The sequence below is a fragment of the Liolophura sinensis genome, chromosome 3 (genome assembly GCF_032854445.1).
Source record: "Liolophura sinensis isolate JHLJ2023 chromosome 3, CUHK_Ljap_v2, whole genome shotgun sequence".
In the NCBI taxonomy this organism is placed as follows: domain Eukaryota; kingdom Metazoa; phylum Mollusca; class Polyplacophora; order Chitonida; family Chitonidae; genus Liolophura; species Liolophura sinensis.
Genome location: NC_088297.1, coordinates 14,500,503 through 14,519,455, shown reverse-complemented (window position 1 = coordinate 14,519,455; position 18,953 = coordinate 14,500,503). Strand labels below are relative to the sequence as shown.

At 37.6% G+C, this 18,953-nt stretch overlaps 1 protein-coding gene across 1 annotated transcript in view; it reads right to left on the bottom strand.

Annotated features, from left to right (window-relative positions):
* Positions 1–5,763: 5,763 nt before the first annotated feature.
* The window catches only part of LOC135463393 (homeobox protein dve-1-like), a 47,338-nt gene continuing 34,148 nt past the window's right edge, over positions 5,764–18,953 (bottom strand). Inside the window, exons 3-6 of the mRNA XM_064740653.1 lie at positions 10,060–10,260; positions 9,378–9,504; positions 8,133–8,238; positions 5,764–7,371 (exon numbers count right to left, since the gene is read on the bottom strand). Coding sequence (XP_064596723.1) covers positions 5,764–7,371; positions 8,133–8,238; positions 9,378–9,504; positions 10,060–10,260 — 2,042 coding nt within the window. The remainder of the gene's footprint in view (positions 7,372–8,132; positions 8,239–9,377; positions 9,505–10,059; positions 10,261–18,953) is intronic.

Here is an 18,953-nt window from a genome sequence, read left to right as displayed (position 1 = left end):
CACGACAGCACTCCTCACCGTCTGACCGGTCCATTCCACAGGAACTTCATGTAAGCTGAAGTGAACCAAATAAAGGGCAGGCTTGTCATAAACATCGGATAAACTGGTGTTTTACAATTCAACCCCAACCCACAGCCAAAAATGGCTGAGGCTACATTTTAACCTATTGGACAATCCACAGCAATCCATGCATACATAATAGTGCCCATCCACTGAAACAATGCCTATTTATCCCCAAGACATACCTCATAAGACAGATGTTACATAAGTTCATAAGACAGGGTAGTTCACGTATATTAAAACCCAGTTAAGCATATTCAATGGCAGTCAATCACAAGCCACACACACCCTAATTCCTCAAACTTTCAACTTTCAGTGCAATTTATGCACATTTTTAATTTGATTTTGGAGACAAAACTACATTGTTTGCATTGGACAATTTTTGAGCTTCGCAATTAATTTTAACAGTCTACTAAGAAGGATGCCTTCAGAACACTTAATCACCGCTTGCTGAAGCAGCTATGAATTTACTCAGCTGTAGTTACAAAAGAACATGTTTGACTTCTGTTGGTTATGTAATTATAAGTCACACAATATTTGTAACAGGGAGTTACTCATTATGTAATGGAGAGTTACTCATGCAATGGTAGTTAAGAATTACATGGTCTGGAGTGACTATGTCATGTGGACAGTTACTCAGTTCAATGAGGAAATACTCCTTATGTAATGGAAAATTACTCCTTATTGATTATATTGATAATGGGGTATTATTCGTTAAGTGTATTTATTGGGGAGTTATTTGCATGTTACATACAATGGGGAATCACTGTGTGGTTGGGAGTAACTCATTTTATATGAAGTTACTCATTATTGATGGGACGTTACTCATTATGAAATGAGGAGTTGTCATATAATGGGGGGATTGCTCATTATTGATTGGAAATTGTTCATCATGTAATGAGAAGTTACCATGTATTGGGGAGTTATTTATTACTGATGGGGAGTTACTCATTACTGATAGGAGTTACTCATTACTGATTGGAAATAACTCATCATGTAATGGGGAGTTGCCATGTATTGGGGATTTACTCATTGGATTGGGAAGTTACTCAATATGTATTGGGAAGTTGCCATGTAGTGGGGAGTTACTCTATTACATATGGGGAATTACTTATGTGAGGGGGAGTTGCCATGTAATGGAGAGATACTCATTACTGATTGAAAATTACTCATTATGTAATAGGGTGTTGCCCTATATTGGGGAGGTACTCATTACTGAAGGGAAATCACTTATGTGAGAGGGAGTTGCCATGTAATGGAGAGATACTCATTACTGATTACAAATTACTCATTATGTAATGGGGTGTTGCCATATATTTGGAAGTTACTCATTACTGATTGGAAATTACTCACTATTCTGTAATGGGGAGTTACTCATTACTCATGGGAAGTTACTCATTATAAGTAACGGCAAATTGCCATGTAATGTAAATTGCTACTATTTACACATTTACATGAACAGTTAGAATAAAACCCTGACAGAGGTAAACTGAAAAAGAGGCTGTATTTCACCGGTTACATGTGACCATTAGCCAGCTACCAGACAGTCATCGCTGCTCTGGTTTTACTCGCTATGCCGTGCGTCTTTAAGTATATTCTGAGTAACGGCAGCAAGCATTTTATTGCAGCCTCAAGCTATTATGGGGGCCTCCGTGGCTCAGTCGGTTAAAGCGCTAGCGCAGCGTAATGACCCAGGAGTCTCTCACCAATGCGGTCGCTGTGAGTTCAAGTCCAGCTCATGCTGGCTTCCTCTCCGGCCGTACGTGAGAAGGTCTGTCAGCAACCTGCGGATGGTCGTGGGTTTCCTCCGGGCTCTGCCCGGTTTCCACCCACCATAATGCTGGCCGCCGTCGTATAAGTGAAATATTCTTGAGTACGGCGTAAAACACCAATCAAAAAAAAAAAAAAAAAAAAAAAATCAAGCTATTATGTTATATATGACAGTCGCTCTTTTATTCCAACAGAATACTTTTGTTGGTGTCATGCTGTATTTTGTTGTATGTAAAATGATGTTCAAGAATACTTTTGTTAACATGATGGAGGTTTGCCTTATGTGTTGAGCAGGAGCCGGGGTATACTAACAACCTCCACCGGGTAGCTGGCAAATCTCCTGACTTGCTGAGCTGACCCAACATGGAGCTGGATTTGAACCTTACATTTCACTGGTCGAGGGCAGATTGTTTGTGAAAAAGAGTCAATTAAACGTTATGTTAAGCCAGTCAGCGCCGAGTAGAAAAATGTATCTGATTGTTGTTTAAACACCAATACACAAGAATTTCTCACTTGTATGATGGTGGTCACTTTTATGGTAAGAGGAGTGAAGTGCCCAGCAGGGCTTCATTACCTTTATGAGTAAAAGGACACACTGGGAAATAACCAGCCAGCCCGGCAGAGAATTAAATGAAGTCAACATAAGAGATTTGGTCATAGTAGATGGTTATGGCACCTGCTCAAAAATTTTAGTGAAGTAGCAGGCTACAGGTACTTGTAGCTGGTAACCAACTGCGTTCTAATAACTTCCCTACCCGGGGTAAACCACCGACATTTGGTAAGTTACTGACACATTCATCCATCACCTACAAATTTGTGGTCTTACATGAACGCTTAACTCTCTAAAAAATTCTCTGATCACTTTTGGGATTGAACCAGAGCCTCGTGTCTTATCCACTTTGCCCCCGTTTATAAGAAAACACACAAACGCCATAGTAAGATATATAGATATATGTATTCAAGGGAGATAATCACTGGTAAACTTTCTAGTCAGGAAAGATGAAGTTCTCGTCTGTGTGGAAATAAACAGATCCACATGACAAGGTCAAGTTTGAATTCATCACAAATCATGAAATGTCAAAAAAATCAATATGGATGTAAGATTAATTTACATTACCGTAAAAGATTTGGTGAACTCCAATAAAAACAATTAGACAAGGAAAACAAGTTGATGTGAGGAGTTAAAATATACACACGTGTATGTAAATTTACTTCTACTTCTCCATTTTAACACGAACTATTATGTATTTGGTCAACCTGCATACATGGTCATTATGACAGGAAGTGTGAAAATAAATAAATAAATGTTTGTATGAGTATATCTTATCAAAAAGTTGTCCTTAACAATGTCACAATAAAACAAAACACCGACTTACATTAGTAACTGTCAGAACGCTAAGTATATTATATTTTAACCCAACTTTGCTTGACTGAACTGTAAGTTATTTGAAGGAAAAAAAAACATCTGTTGTAAAAGGTGGATTTTATATGGCAAAAAATAGCATCAAAAACAAAAATGATCTTGAAAAAATACAGAAACATGGAAAGCATCAATGGAGATAGTGTCAGGTCATACGAAAATCTTGGTAATATGGCAATAAATAAATTAATGAAACCGGTCAATGGTTACAAACAAAAAACATTATTTTAACCTCCACAATCCACAATGTATTAACTGTAAAATGACATAATAATATGCAAAATATTGTGCCATAATGTAACAAGAAATTATACGTTATTATACAATGTACCATACAAAACATAAACATGCAAATGTACAGTAATCCATCAATATGATTGGATTAAAAAATGTTAAAACCTGAAAATAATTCAAGCATTTCTAAAGCTTTGAACTTGAATTCAGTCAAGAAGAAAAAAAAATAGCAAGCTTAGCATGAAGTGTTAGATGCACCATTTATTTGTATGTTTTGGCAAAATATATTTTCTATGTCACAACCAGGTAAAATGTTTACTGTGAAATTATGCCTTCTGAAATCTATGTTTTTCTTGTATAGAAAATAAAATGCACCTTGCATTATTTACGAAACAAATGCCAAAAAAAAAAAAAAAAAAAGTTCTGGATTTCAAAAATAGGTCAGTTTCATACTTTTTCTTTGGTGAACATTCAGTTAACAGCAGTATCAATAGGTTGAACAAATACAAAAAAAAAAAAAAAAAAATTTGCACAGTTATTTCTTTATTCAAAGATGTAGCCTGGCGAGAACCCTGTACTACAAATGTTTACAATAAATTTTTGGCTCTGGTGTGAAAAAAAAAAAAGAAAAACAGTTAGGTCCTTTAAGCACTGACTAGTTTCCTTGTGTAGAAACAGAAATAAAAAATCCATCCTTTGCGTTATCGCCAAATTCAAGCACTCAACAATATAAACCAGAGGCTAACCTGTACATCCAACTAATTATGCTCTAAATGATCTCACCTATGCAGAGTATTCTCCCCTAGAAAAAAAAACTCTTTTTGAAAATGGATAAAAAAGAAAAAAAGGTGCTGCTTTGTACAAACAATCAACATGCAGCAAAGTCCCATCTTTTTCTTTAGCATCAGTCAAGAGGACATTTTATTTGGTAAGTTTAACATGCACCAGGACATGAGTAAAATATGTACAAATATACAGGCGTTGGGAATTCACTGCACAACTGAACTTCCCACCAGTGATGACGTGTAAATTCTGGGGCTACATTGCAACATTTGCGAACGGGGATTTGCAACTGACAAAGAAAGGGAGATAATCCAGAAAAACAGATCAATCCACCAGTTCTGCTAAGAGTATCCTTGGGCAAAAGTTTTAGCCCAAAACATGTTTGGAAAATGTTTCCCCCATATAAAATTTGCCCAAATTTAATCAGCAACAAATTTAATTTCGAACCCTCCATAGTAAATGTAAATTTATAGATACTTGCAGAGTATAGATTTAATAACATGTTAAATTCATAATGATGTTACCAATTTTGATGAACTTGAAATAACTGACAATGATCTAGATATTCAAGAATAATCCATGAAGCTTATGACCTTTTATAGTATGTGGTTGGATGATTACATAACAGGTCAACAAATTTTAGTGGATTACCTCCCTTTTTTCATGGTCTTCAAGAACCTTACTTGTGGATATATTTGATGCCTATCAAGGTATTGTCGTTGGCAGTTGAAGAATTGTGTGTTAATAATAAACTATTCTAAAGCACATGTTAAAAAAGTGTAAATTTTGCTATTAGATTTGGATATTAGAATATACATGGATATTTGAATAGGCACACAAACTTTGCACTAGTCCCTTAGGAGTTTTGGCATTTTATTATGAGAATGAAGAAGAACAAAAAATGATATGAGATGCGTAGTGTCTGTAAGTTATCAATTCAATGAGACAGTATGCGCAAGTTTTCACTATGTCCCTTGTTAACAACATACATGTACATGTATATATATATATATATATATATATTATTGAGTAAAGAGTTCAAAACCAGAGCATGCACACAGCATTTTGCACATGTAAATGTCATAAATGTTATCATAAACATTCTGCGGTAAGTTGAAGCCATAACAACAACAACGACGACAAGTATGTCACATACTTCAATCAACAAGGAAAAAAAAAATAACAAAGACAAAAGAAAAAAAAAAAAAAACCAACACTGATAACACATCATACCCCTTTAGAAGTATAAATGAAAAATTACAGTAAAAAGTATTGAGGTCTTACATAGATATTATGAAACATGTAAATTATACATGAATTTTATGCACTGGTGTACAAAGACTTCAACATGTACATTAGTAAATGTTTAGATTAAAATACACATGTAGCCGATGATTAAACACAAGAGCATACTATGCATGTACACGTAAATATATATATATATATATAACATATATATATATATATATATATATATACACAGTCTCCACTTGGGCTCAGGCTGACAGAATTTGTCTCCCTTTGTCAACTTCATAGCTCAAAGCATGCTGGGAGTTATGCTGCTCATAATCAAACAGTTCGCCCCCTGGGCTGCTGTCGTCATATTTATAGTTCACGCCATGCCCTGGGCCTTCGATACGCATCCTCTTTACCTTTGCTCGGTGGTTTTTAAACCATAGCTGGACATTTTTTGGCTCTAGCCTAGGGTATTTCCTCCTGTACTCTGAGCGGTTAAGCTCCTCACAGTATTTGTCTATCATGTACGCGGACGGATGCGTGTCTTCCAAAAACCACTGTTCTAACTTCGGAATCTCCGTCAGCGGGTCAATAAACACTCTCGTCCGACGTTTTTTGTCCAGTGCCGCTTTGGCCGAGACAGAATTAGCATTTATGTGGTTGGTGTGGTTGCTATGGTTACTGTTGCTATGGGATACATTAACCTGTTGCTGCACCAGGTGGCCGCGTTGCTGGAGTTGGGCATGGTAATACTGGGCATTGAGGGGTATATAGTGCATAGCTAAAGGATGGGGCATATGAGGGATGGAGAGGGCGAGTCTGTTATGGGGCGACTGAGCTAGGACAGACAATTCGCGCGATATATGACTTTGGCTGCCGACATACTCATGGTCACTCTCAATTTCCTGTTTGACCATGGACTTGTGGGTACTGTTTGGCCTCGGTTCATTCTCTTCATCTTCTGATGCACAACTCTCCTCTGAGTGACGACGCTTTCGTCCCTGCGGCGACACGCCCCTTTTCCCACTGACCTTCTCGAGGTCTCGTTTTGGAGTGGATGCTTGCTGCCTGTGATCGCTGAGGTCAAGATTGCTATCTTCTTCGCCCCCGCTCTCACTTGGACATGAGGGTTTCGGAGACTCAGACCTTTCGTCCTTGTGTTTATTCGTTGACAAGTCCGTAGCCTGTTCTTCAGTGACAATTCTGTGAAGAGGATTGGGGATGACGTACACAGCATTCCTGTTTGGCAGATAAGGAATGGACTCTTCCACAGGGGAATCTGCCCGATCCTCCATATTTCCACCCCCTACATCCTTGGTGGACTCTTCTGCATCTGGATAAGCCATGCCCAGCGTATCTTCTCCATCGCCTTGGCAATCGTCTGTTGACTTGTTAGCTCGCCGAAATGCTGCTCTTGCGTTTTTAAACCAGTAAATAATGTTTGTGAGGTCCAGTTGTTTGCGTCCTTTCCGCGAATCAAGACTGTTCAACTCGCTTAAATACAGAATCATTTGTTCACGTGTCGGGTGCTGATTCACTTGAAACCACTTCTGCAAGCGCGGGATCTCGTGTTCGGGGTCGAACGATGTCCTCATCCGCGTGTGTTTCCCTGACGATGACATGGGCGTGGCTGACAGGTGAGGTGAGGAGCTTTGTACAGCAGAGGGCGTTGACGTAGCTGTGGACACAGGAGACTTGGTAGGGCAACTCTTCTGAGGGGACGATGATTCGGTCTTTGACAATGACGGCGATTCAAGCGGTTTTGTGGATTTTTTCAGCTGTTCGCTGAACCATAGATCGAAGTCCCGCCTTGTGTCTGAAGTGATGTCACTGGGGAGATGACCTTGAGAAATCGATGAGAGCATGACCTGTAAACGACAAAAAACACAGAAACATGTCTACATGTCATTATGAGAGGAAGCAAAATTAAAATCTTCAAAAAAGCAAAAAAGCAAAAAAATCCATTTTACAGCCTTACAATTACAACCTCAAACAATGCTAAATGTAGGATGAAATAAATCTTTTTCTCTGAATTTCACTAAGAGGGACTTAGCATACAAGAATAAAACAGCTTTCTGAGATGTAATGAAATATTAACAGGAAAGTGCCTCTAGTTCACCTTGAACCTAAATGTTGCCGATTGACATCTAAAACATAAATGCTTTTATGAGCCCAATAAGTTATAAATACAATCTGTTAAAAAATTACGCAATTTTTTGAAGTTTTGGACTTCTGTCTAGATTCTTGTTATTACTGTCTACTGACTGTGGAACTTTATTTTAGCTAAAATATCATTCATGACTAAATTCTACTACATTCTGAGTATTTTATCAACCTTATAAAAAGTTTTTTTTGGCACGTATAACTACACCCTAGTAAACCGAAATTTCTGCACCAAAAATAATATTAATACCTTAAATTCCTCGGTAATCCAACACACATTATTTATGGCACAGCTAATCTTTAGGGCAAATACAGTAAACTCAAAAATATGTTGGTCCAAATAAAAAGGTAAGTGCTTGGGGTTTAACGTCGTACTCAACATTTTTTCAGTCATATCAAATCAAATCAAATAAAAAGGTTTAATGTGCATAGTGTTGCAGACTGAAATTCCAGAATGTAGTCTTACCTTGTCTATTGGACATCCACTGTTTAACAGCATGCCCTGTGATTGGTTCAGTAAAAGCTGCAACAGCTTCTCCTTCACGTCATCTGTTGAGCTCAGTTTGGGCTGGCTGCAATAGGTAAAATAACGGCGGTTCCGATACTAGTGTGAAACAAAATCCTCAAGGGGGAGGGTTTTTTTTCTTTCTTTTGGCTCTTCGCGAAACTTATTTCGTCTTTGTTTCAAATGAAAGTTTTGTTTTGTTCACAGTATGGGAAAGTAGACACACCTGCCAAAACCAACTCTGCATATCCTATTTCATAGAGGCAGAGTAAGGTTCATTGCACGGTTCGATTACAGGTGAAATAACTCAGACATCACATCTTTATGTGGCGTTTATTTTGATGTTTTTCCCCGGCCATGAAAGGCCCAGAGCTTGATTCCAATCACAGGTGTAAAACCATTTAGTGAAAAAAAAATCTGTGGTTGGAATATAAATAAACTGTAACCTGCATCACTGCCAACTGAACAAAAATTAAAATTAAAAGTTTTTCTTTCGTAAAACTGAACTGATCTCGCTGAATTTCACACATCAGTCGTTGACCTATCAATAAACAATGCATGTAGGATCTTCCACAATAATTTGGTCTTGAGCGAGTCTTCCCATTCAGCACATTTTAACATCTCACCACTTTGAAAAAGAAGGCTGTTGAATTTCTTTAAGTTAAATTTAAATTTCTTTAAAAGTTGAAGATTCTCACTGCATCTGTTGACAACCAAGAGTACAAATTATCCAGCATACAGAAAGAAACGTGATCAGAAAAATCCAAACTTCTCAGTTCAGTTTCACAAAGATCAACATTCACATTGATTTGCGTGACTGGTGTTCTATGCCACACTCTTACATGATGACGACAAGTTCTATTGATATTAGAAATGTGTTCTGCAATTTGTTTGGAATTTAGGCTCATATCCTTGGGGAAACTTTTTGGGGTGAAATTTTAGGCCATTTACCATATACATGTATGTAAGCTTTATTGGCTTTGTGAAAAATGAATAAAGATTGTTAATAAAACATATACAAATGAAGCAGTACTGGGCAATGTGATGATATGGAAAATTTTCAAGGAATTCTGAATTCAGCGAAAAACTTAAAACCTGTATTCATTTCTAAAATTTTTAAAAATTTCACAAAATGCATTATTCCCTCCTTTTAAGGCACAAAGGTTGAAACATAAGAAAAAAATTCCCAAGTCCATTTCCACCTACCTGCAGATGCGTATTTTTAATGTTGCCACATTTGTCAGGTCCCCCAATATGTCCTCCACCGTAGACTGGAGGTTATTTGTGATGCTCTCAAACGTTAGTGGTTTCCAGTTCTTTAGCTGTATAGCACCTGCGAATATGAAGACGGTAAATCATTACATGTACATGTACATTCTAAAGTTATTTGAGAGCGGTTCAACATATGAATGTATAACTTCAGCCATGGACAAAATGTGAAAATTAATTTATTAATCAATTCATCATAGCTACATGTGAATAATCAAGAAAGTCAAAAAGGAGTTTTAAGCCATGTGGCCACTTTCATGAAGCTTTGCAACTCTGCTGTTTTACTTATTTATTTTTTTGTTTAGAAACTTGTCAACAAAAGCATCAACAACAAACAAGCTAACACACAAAGAAGGGTTATGATAAATGGGATATACACAGAAATAATTCCATTAAAGCAGTGTTTATTTACTTGTTTGTTTGCTCTTAACACCATATTCAACAATATTTCGCCTAATGTACATGACAGTACCGATACACAAGATTATGACTGGAGGAAACTGGATTCCCCAGAGTAAACTACTTCTTTTCAACAGGTATTTGACAAACTTCCCTACTCCGAGTAATTCTGAATCCCATTGCTAACAAGAACTCTAAGAGCTGAATGAACAAAACCTACCTTTAGCATTCATGGTGTCTGAAGAGCTGTAGCCCAGCTTCATCAACGCTGTCCTGACAAGGTCACACAAGGTTGTCGTGCTGGGTAAAATGGCGTAGCTGTCCAGTTCCACACTGGTTGATGACTGACATCCTGTTGTGTCAAAGGTCGGCACCCCAGACACCTGCTCCACAATACAGTGAATTGGCAGAGACTTTGCTCCTGGAACAATACAAAAGAAAACTGATTGATTGATTTATTTATTCAATGATTGCATTAGATTTCATTTGGGTCCATGTTGAAAAAAAAAAAACAAACAAACAAAGATTTGCCAAAAGCAGGCCTGCAAATAACTTTTGGAGGCAGTGCTTACATACTTCAAAAACCATTCAATCCAACTGGGGATTCTGTAAACATATAATATTTATATGTGAATTTTTTCATGCACCACTTTCTTTGTACCTGACAAAATGATCTTGTCAGGCTTTTTATTTGCAGGTCTTTAAAGGAGAATCATCAATTCCTTGTATTTTTGTTACATTTATGTAAATTTCATAATAGAATATTCCATGCACTTGCACACCAAACCAACGACTGGAAAAGAAATCTATTAAGGTCACAACTTATACTAAGGCCCTTTGATCACAAGGTTACTTCCACTTGTGTATCAGAAAAAACCTGCTATTTCATGCGCCATTAATACTCATATGTGACAAATGTCATTATGAACACAAGATCACCAATATTTAAGCGGAAAAGATTTCATGTGGAAAATGGAAAAAGCCAGCCATTCCAAGCATTTCGGTTAGGAATCAATCACAATGAAGGTGTCTGTCTACACAGAGCTTGTCTTAAATCTGATACATAGTGCTAGTGACCTTTCTTAAAAGTTCTGTCAGAAAAAATCTTTCGCAAAACAGTAGAAGTTCCACACCTGCAAAAGTATGTCTACTTTAAGCCATTAGATGTCAACATATCAACTACACTACTGCTGCATGACTTCTTTTTTTTTTTTAAACTTTGAATCCAAACACAAAGAGGCAATTTTGTCAGATGTGTCATAAACCCAGAGATCTTGACCTTTAAGGATTGCAAACTGCAAAACAGAATGTATGATCTCAAGTTAAATCAGCTTTCTGACAAAGAACATTGCCTAGATACGAACATGTTTGTGACAAAAGAATTTTAGAGAAAACCCACTGGTTTTAACTCTCAGTGGGGAGTAAGTCAGAGGTATGCTGCTGTTCTTAACCCGTCAAAATATGGCCTGCTGAGTAGGAAATGTGGGTTCCGAAAGAACAGCAACTGTACATATTTATGTATGTACCCTTCTTCCAGGAATCGACGCGATATCCATCATAGTCTAAAGTGAACTAACAGCTTGTCATAATTCCACTGGATAATGCCATGGCTAATGCGACAGTTGTCTGACGAGATCTGCCTGCGCCAAAAATCTGAAGGGAACACCTCAAAGGTTTCGCTTTGCCTAGAACGGCCACAGGGTATTTCGCCAGATTTCAAACGGAATTAACTCAGACGTAGGAAAGACTTTTCACGATCGAGGTACGTGAACTGAAGTCTTGTGTCTTATGAATCTCGCGAAGCATTAAAACCCAGTCCGTCTCTCTACTGAGGAGATTTGCAAAACACCACTGAGAAGACTTCAAGTACATTTCATATTCAATAAAACTTTGTCCACTAGGGGGCAGGCAGAAGGTTGTTCTAAGGAAGATTTTTAAGCCGAATTAGATGGGATTTTTCCTGAACAAAGTATGCATTAAGAAAGTCATCATTAACAACCATCCATTATGAGCGATTACTAAGTGACAAAAAAAAACTTGAGGAGGCGTGCTGAACGAAAAAAAAAAAAAAAAAAAGTGGCCAGAGGGAAAAAAAAAATCAGATTCACTTCTAATATCCTGCTTGAACTTGGGAGCCCGTATTTAAAAGTTTTCCCACGGAAAAAGGTCTTACGGGAAAACCAGACAGTTTTGACACTAGTTTCATGGACAAATCAGAGTATGTAATATTTCTGTAACGAATTGAATAATCACGGAGCAGGGGGATTTGTAGTTTAAGTCCTGGATAACACTCCTCAGGGAGCTGGCCTGATAAAGTATCAACATCACGTCTTAACTTAAGCAGGATCATAACTATTTTCTGTTTCAGCAGACACCTTTGAGAGTCATTTAATGAGAAACAATCTTCTAGGCCGATGAGGAGGGATTTACTCACAATTTAATCTTCTTTGAACCATTAGCTTTTAAGCACCCTTGACGATAAACAAAATAACCTCATGAAAACTCGGCAAAGTTCTGCCTCAATCATGCTGCAGGATTTCAATGACTCATTATTAATTATTGATAAATGTAATAACAATTTTGTGGTTTGCGGCATACTTATCTCTTATGGTCTTTACATGTACTTAGCACATTATCAAGAAAAAAGAAATGAAAAAAGACAAAAAACCAGAGCAAATGATCGTCTTCAGTTTATGAAGCATTATGGCATCTACAGACCAACTGGGACAAGGAATGGCCAAGGTTTACGTAAAAATCTTTCCCATCAGCTTTTGGCATTTTAGTAGTCTTAGCTTAAAACTTAAAATACGTACATAATTTAATGGGTGCATTTATTTATTTATTTGATTGGTGTTTTACATCGTACTCAAGAATATTTAATGGACGTAAGAGCCAAGAAAATAAAATACATAAATGAATATAACCTTGGCAATCTCTTCTTACAGAACTTTTATTTCTCTAAACTTTTAAGTGTATGTTAACTTTTCATAAATTAAGTCTATAGATTTCCCCTTGCCAGTATTATTTTGCACCCACTTTAAAACCAGAAAGATTTGTGAGGTATCTGGGCACCATTTCACGAATAAATCTTAAGTCGTGAATCTTAATCGTAAGTCCCAAGTCGTCACTTTTACCAGTCCGTACACAATAAGGGATTGGTAGTGTTGCTTTTATTGATCACAGTTGTAACTTGGGACTTCTAGTGAAACGAGATCCTGGTGATTTATTGATTTGATTGGTGTTTAACGCCGTACTCAAGAATATTTCACTTATACAACGTCAGCCAGCATTATGGTGGGAGGAAACTGGGCTCTCGGTGAAAACCCATGACCATCCGCAGGTTGCTTGGGGCACATTCCCACATACAGGGCCCGGTGAAGAGTGGACATTCATCCTGGCCACTCCAGTCACTGCCTCCAATGAGTCTAACCATCATCGTATGGATGAAAAATTCCGGCTTACAATAAATTTACTAATATTCAAAATATTGTACACAGATAGTGAGAATTTACACGTAAAATGACCACAACTCAAGATTCTTGCTTCCCAGTTAACCAATTCAACAAAAGTTGTAAAATTTGAACAGTTAAACCAGAGGATGCTTTACTGTCACATCCCCACATACATACAGATCTTTTCTACCATGACACAAAAGGTGATACCTGTCTCCCTTTTAATATATTGGCAGATTAACACTTTCCAGAAAACAACAAACAGAATTATTTTTTGCAATGGTACATGCACCATATGGTTAGCATCATTGTTATGGAACTTTTTAGGCTAAAATCAAGAAACTGATGATGTGTATCTAACATGATGTTAAATTTGAGGCCTAATAAACATTTAGTGGTTAAAAGTAATATTAAATCACGACATCAAATTCAACAATATTTTTCAAATAAACAAACAGACTAGAAAAAAAGGTTTCAACAGATCCAATTGGTATGCTCTTGGCACTGTTTTCATTAGAGCCATTTTCTTGTTAATCTCTTTCTAAAAACCCCTTCTCATGTGGTTCACCTTCAAATAAAGCATTTCTTTTTACTATGTTTGTGTTCCGATGTCGTTTGTGATTTCGCTGTTCAAACGCTGGGATTTGTTTTCTATTAAGTTTAGGAGGCACACAAGGCATCTGGCTCAACATTTTCTCTTTCTTCTCAGTTCGTCTGCTCTGACCCCGAGCCATAATCACGCAGTGAAAAATTAAGTGGCAATTCCAAAATGGCCGAGACTCATCATTGGCTGGATTATCACAGAGCCAGGTGTAAACCATTGGAATTTCTCACCCGACCAAACTTTGTTAGCTAGGGATCAACAAATGGCTGGCTTTTCTGCCAAGTCAACAGTTGTAATTATAAAACTGAAGATGATCGGCCTGCCCGAGTTAAGCTAACTCATTTCACACACTTCGGCAAATATATGAATTGCAAGCACATGCTGTCTGAGTTACGTGCAAATCTTTGCACAATATAGAGTTTAGTGGTGTGCATTCTTTCTATGGTAATTAATGCTACGCTGTCAGACTGTAAAGGTTTCAAACTAGACGTTTGTCAACAAGATAATGAATAATACAATAAACCTTTATCATAAATTATTTGACACTGTTCTCTTTCTTTTATCAAAACTTTTAGCCAGATACATTTTGTGACAGATTTCACAAATTAGTGCTTCAAGCAGTCTTTTCATATTTTATCTTTATTTAAAGTCAAGACATACATAATTAACAATAAAAAAATGTACATGCACATTCAGAATATGAATAGTTGGCAGAAAGCAGGTGTATTACCACCATGGTAGCCAAGCATTACAAAGCCGTCCAACCACTAAAACAAAAGGTACAAACAGGCAGGAGTCAGATTTGAACTCAAAGCCCTGTGTTTCGAAGATCACAGGCTATATGTGTATACCTTAGTTTGGGATCACTTGTCTGCCTATTCTTGTGTATTTATGCAAGCAAACATAGTCAAGTGGGGTGGTTTTTATCTAAACATGTAAGAATTTAGTTTGTAATTACAACATATGCTTTGAATATTTTTTTTTTCTTTTTTTACCAGTTTTTAGTACTTAAAATTTGTTGTTTTGGACAGTGGCGGGATAGTCAAAGGGGAACTTATACACTGTAAATTTGCAAATCACCACATATTCTACAGCACTTTACTCACGCTTCTTTTCTTACAGGTAATTATTACTTCTGAAATCACTGAAGGTGACTGAGGTTAAAAGAGTGTGGCAGGAACTGTGATTGGAAAACCATGAAAAACCTTTGAAAAAAGAAAAAATCATATAAAGAATGGAAACAATAAAAAGGTGGATTTTCAATTTTATTGGAAATCCAGTATTTGATTTTTTAGTGTCGGCTTGTCTGTAAAACACAAAATAAAACTGGTGTCGCGTTTAGGAGATGCTGACTATTTGGACACTGTTTTGGACACTGGACAATGGCATGACATGGTGCAAGATGGGAAGGAAAAAAACCACTCATCTAAAATGTGCGGTGACTAAAGTTTCTGAGACGATATCGGTACTCTGTGACCTGAGGATACACATATACATAAGGGTCACCTTGACGTGCCTGAGGGGTAAAAATGCTAAGGAGAGTTGGGAGGACAGAGTTAGTATTGGGGGGTGTGGGGGGGGGAGGCATTGATGTCTAATGTGAAGAAGAACACAACCAAGTGCTGTCTTGATCACCTCTAATGCAGAAGGATTTCAGACTTTTATCGCACCGGTTCCCTAATCTGGTACTACGACAGGGCGGGAAAAAACCCGCAGAAAAATGAGATTTGTTCACCGTAAAATGACGCATTTTGGACTTGGTGCTGCCAGACTTAGCAAGGAATAGCCAGTCAACAGAGCTCGCAGCTAAGACATCAAAAGTTTTCCCGCAATCGAATCAGGAGCCTCTTCGATGTGACTACCAAACTACTTTATCTCTGGCTATGTCTGAAGGAATCGCACGCTAAAGCGGCCCGAGAAAATAAAGGGATCAAGCCCATAATCTTGCCATCAGGAAGGGACCATCCATTTGGCTTAACTTTAGCTGGGGATGGAAAGTTGGCTAAGATTTAAAAACACCAAGGATGAAAAAAAAAAAGGAAAAACAAAAAACATAATACAAAGACTTGCATGATAGGGCTAGGACACCACATAAAAAAAAATCTTGTCATAAAAAAAAAACAAACTATCTCACCCCTAGTCAAGATTTTACTGATACATATTAGGAGCACTGAAATGGGGGAATAAACTGAAAGTTTCCGTTCCTCCCAAAGGGTATAAGCGCTCTGCACTTCAAACGTTCGTATCATAATAACATCAGAACAAAAGATGTGTAGAGGTTACAAAACACAAGTAACTGAAGAGTAAGTTTTACTAGCCCTTGACACAAACACTTGGCCTCATCTGCACAGGCTCATGAAGGCAAGAAGAGCCTCGGTGGGGAGACCTTTGTGAAGGCAGTGAGAGCCTCGTGAAGACGGGAGCGAACTGTGCTTTTGTCAAGTTTCAGTGACAGATTCTGATTTACCGTCTGAATCAATCAATCAATCAATCAATCAATCAAGGAATAATTGTCATGTAATGCCACCTAAGCACCCAAATCATGATGAAGAACAGCAGACAGTAAATGGTTTCCGATGCGATAATGGATGTACATGCACTTGGTGCTCGCTAAGATTTAAAACTGACATCAGCTTTCTATCTAGAACTGATAGACTGAATAAAAAATATCATTTGTGAATCAACTACATACATGTACAAGGCATAAAAATCACAAAGATACAATTAAGAAAAAAATTTAGAGAAAATCATGTAATTTTACATGAACGTAGTAAATGTAAGGTCTGCAAATTTTCATGCAATTACTGGTCATTTGAACATACTGATTGTTGATTTTATGCCTTGTACATTTTATATGGAAGTATGAGTGCCAGTTTATTTGATTTATTTATTTGACCACTATGTTATGCCATGTTCAGGAATAATGATGGTGATTAGGCTAATGGGTGAAGGAAACTGGATAATGGATGAAGGAAACTGGATATTGTAATTTTAAGGTATCAAGATGTGAAGGTTACATACTGTACACGTTAAAAATCATGACCTACACTAAATGACCATAAATTTTGTGCACGACTTGCTCATTTTTCCTGATGCTGAGACATTAGAAAGGCGGTTTGAAATTTGCTTGGAACATGGTACGATACTCTACTTGAAAATTGTAAATTTCAGCACAGAAAATAATATTTTGTAACATTTATTTGCCTCTAAAAGTGCACTTTCGTTGGCGAAATTTGAGGTCATTTAGGCTAATCGTAATAATTTGGTCAATTTTCATTCATAGACATGTACATCACGTATTATCCTAGATTCCTAGATCTTGTCACTGTTAAACAAAGTTTTGCTAGTCTTGGTGATAGACAGTTCCAACAATGCCAAGGGTATGTATGTACATAGACACCAGGCCTTTGGTATGCAAAGTACACATACACAACAAAGTAACTTCTGCGCAACAAGAAAAAAAAAAAAAAAAAGAATGAAAGAGTGGGGATAAAGCAGTAATTGTGTGAGTTGGTATCAGCTGAATATCCAAGCAAAGCCAGCAGTCCGTCTCAGCAGGGCTTTCTGTAGCAAATGTCTATCTAATTCTATTTTAATAGGATCTGCCGATTTCAAGGAGGAGAGACGTCGACAAAGAATCCCCACTTAGCCATCGACTAAAGACCTCTAACTAGATGGAATCTGACGGCATATACACGAGCAAAATCAAATTTAAGCTAAGCTTGTACCGCCCGTCCCACAAGGCCTCAGGGGCCTGAGCTATTATGATGAAAACATAAAAACCCATAAAACTGTTTCCGCGGGTAAAACTTCTCCTCGCATGCTCAGAAAGCGCGCTTTTCTGCGGTTTATTCCGAGGAAAAGACGCAGCTTATGGAGGCTTTGCTAGGGCTTCTAACGTTCCCCCAATCCCGACGGTGGGTGTTGTTTGACGCTGATAAAAACACACGCCCTTGTTCGGATTCTCTCTCCAATTCGCCCCAAGAATGCGATACAATGTAACAAAACAGACACTGTAACGACCGACCATTCAGACAGGTTTTAACCAAAAGAAATGACTTGATTAAGCTCAATGTCCGCTGAAAAACCCAGCCAAAGTGGATTAACACCAGACACATAGGATGAAATTATCTGTCCCATTTTGAAGACACAATGGGACTATATCTTCAGCGTAATGGGTCCACAGATGCATGTTGAGGAAGTCCACACTAGGTTTTAATATAGACTGAGGATAAAAGCCCTTCACAACCATAATCTCATTGCACAGACATATCAAAAAATGGCCTATATATATGTATATAGGTTTGCAATGCACTATTATCATATCGGTAAGTAGCATCTCAGTGAAGCAGCACTAAGTAAAAGCGCGGTGGAAATCCGTCCTGCTACAAGGAGGCACATCACATACATTCTAAGGATCCCTTCACAGTCATATGACTGAAAAATTGCTAAGTATAACGTTAAACCCCAAACACTCACTCACTCACTCACTAACTACTGTTATAATCTATAATTATCTGCAGCAATTATCATATTTTATAAGTAAACAAATTTGTATCTAGACATACATTAGATGTACCCAAATTATGCATGAGGACATTGTGCATTGGCAGTAAGGTTTATGGATACCAGAGTACTTTGGAGGCAACCTGAGTGCCTAGTGTAAACCACTAGTGCCTTGCCAGGTATTCCACAAACTACCTGACTTCAAGCTGCAGCTGAGCTATCAACCTCACAGGTCAGGGCTAATACACTGTGGTGAGAAAACAGCTTTAACCAAATGTGGGAAAGGAGGCTCTCGTGGTTTTAGATTGGTCTGTTAATGTGAATGACAACGAAAGATTGCTCGCAAAAAAAAAAAAAAAAACATGCTCCTGCAGTAAAATACCAGGGCCATTTAATGATAACCCGTCTGCCAGCAACCTGCGGATGGTCGTGGGTTTTCCCTGGGCTCTGCCCGGTTTCTTCCCACCATAATGCTGGTCGCCGTCGTATAAGTGAAATATTCTTGAGTACAGCATAAAACACCAATCAAATTAATACATAATTAAATTTAAT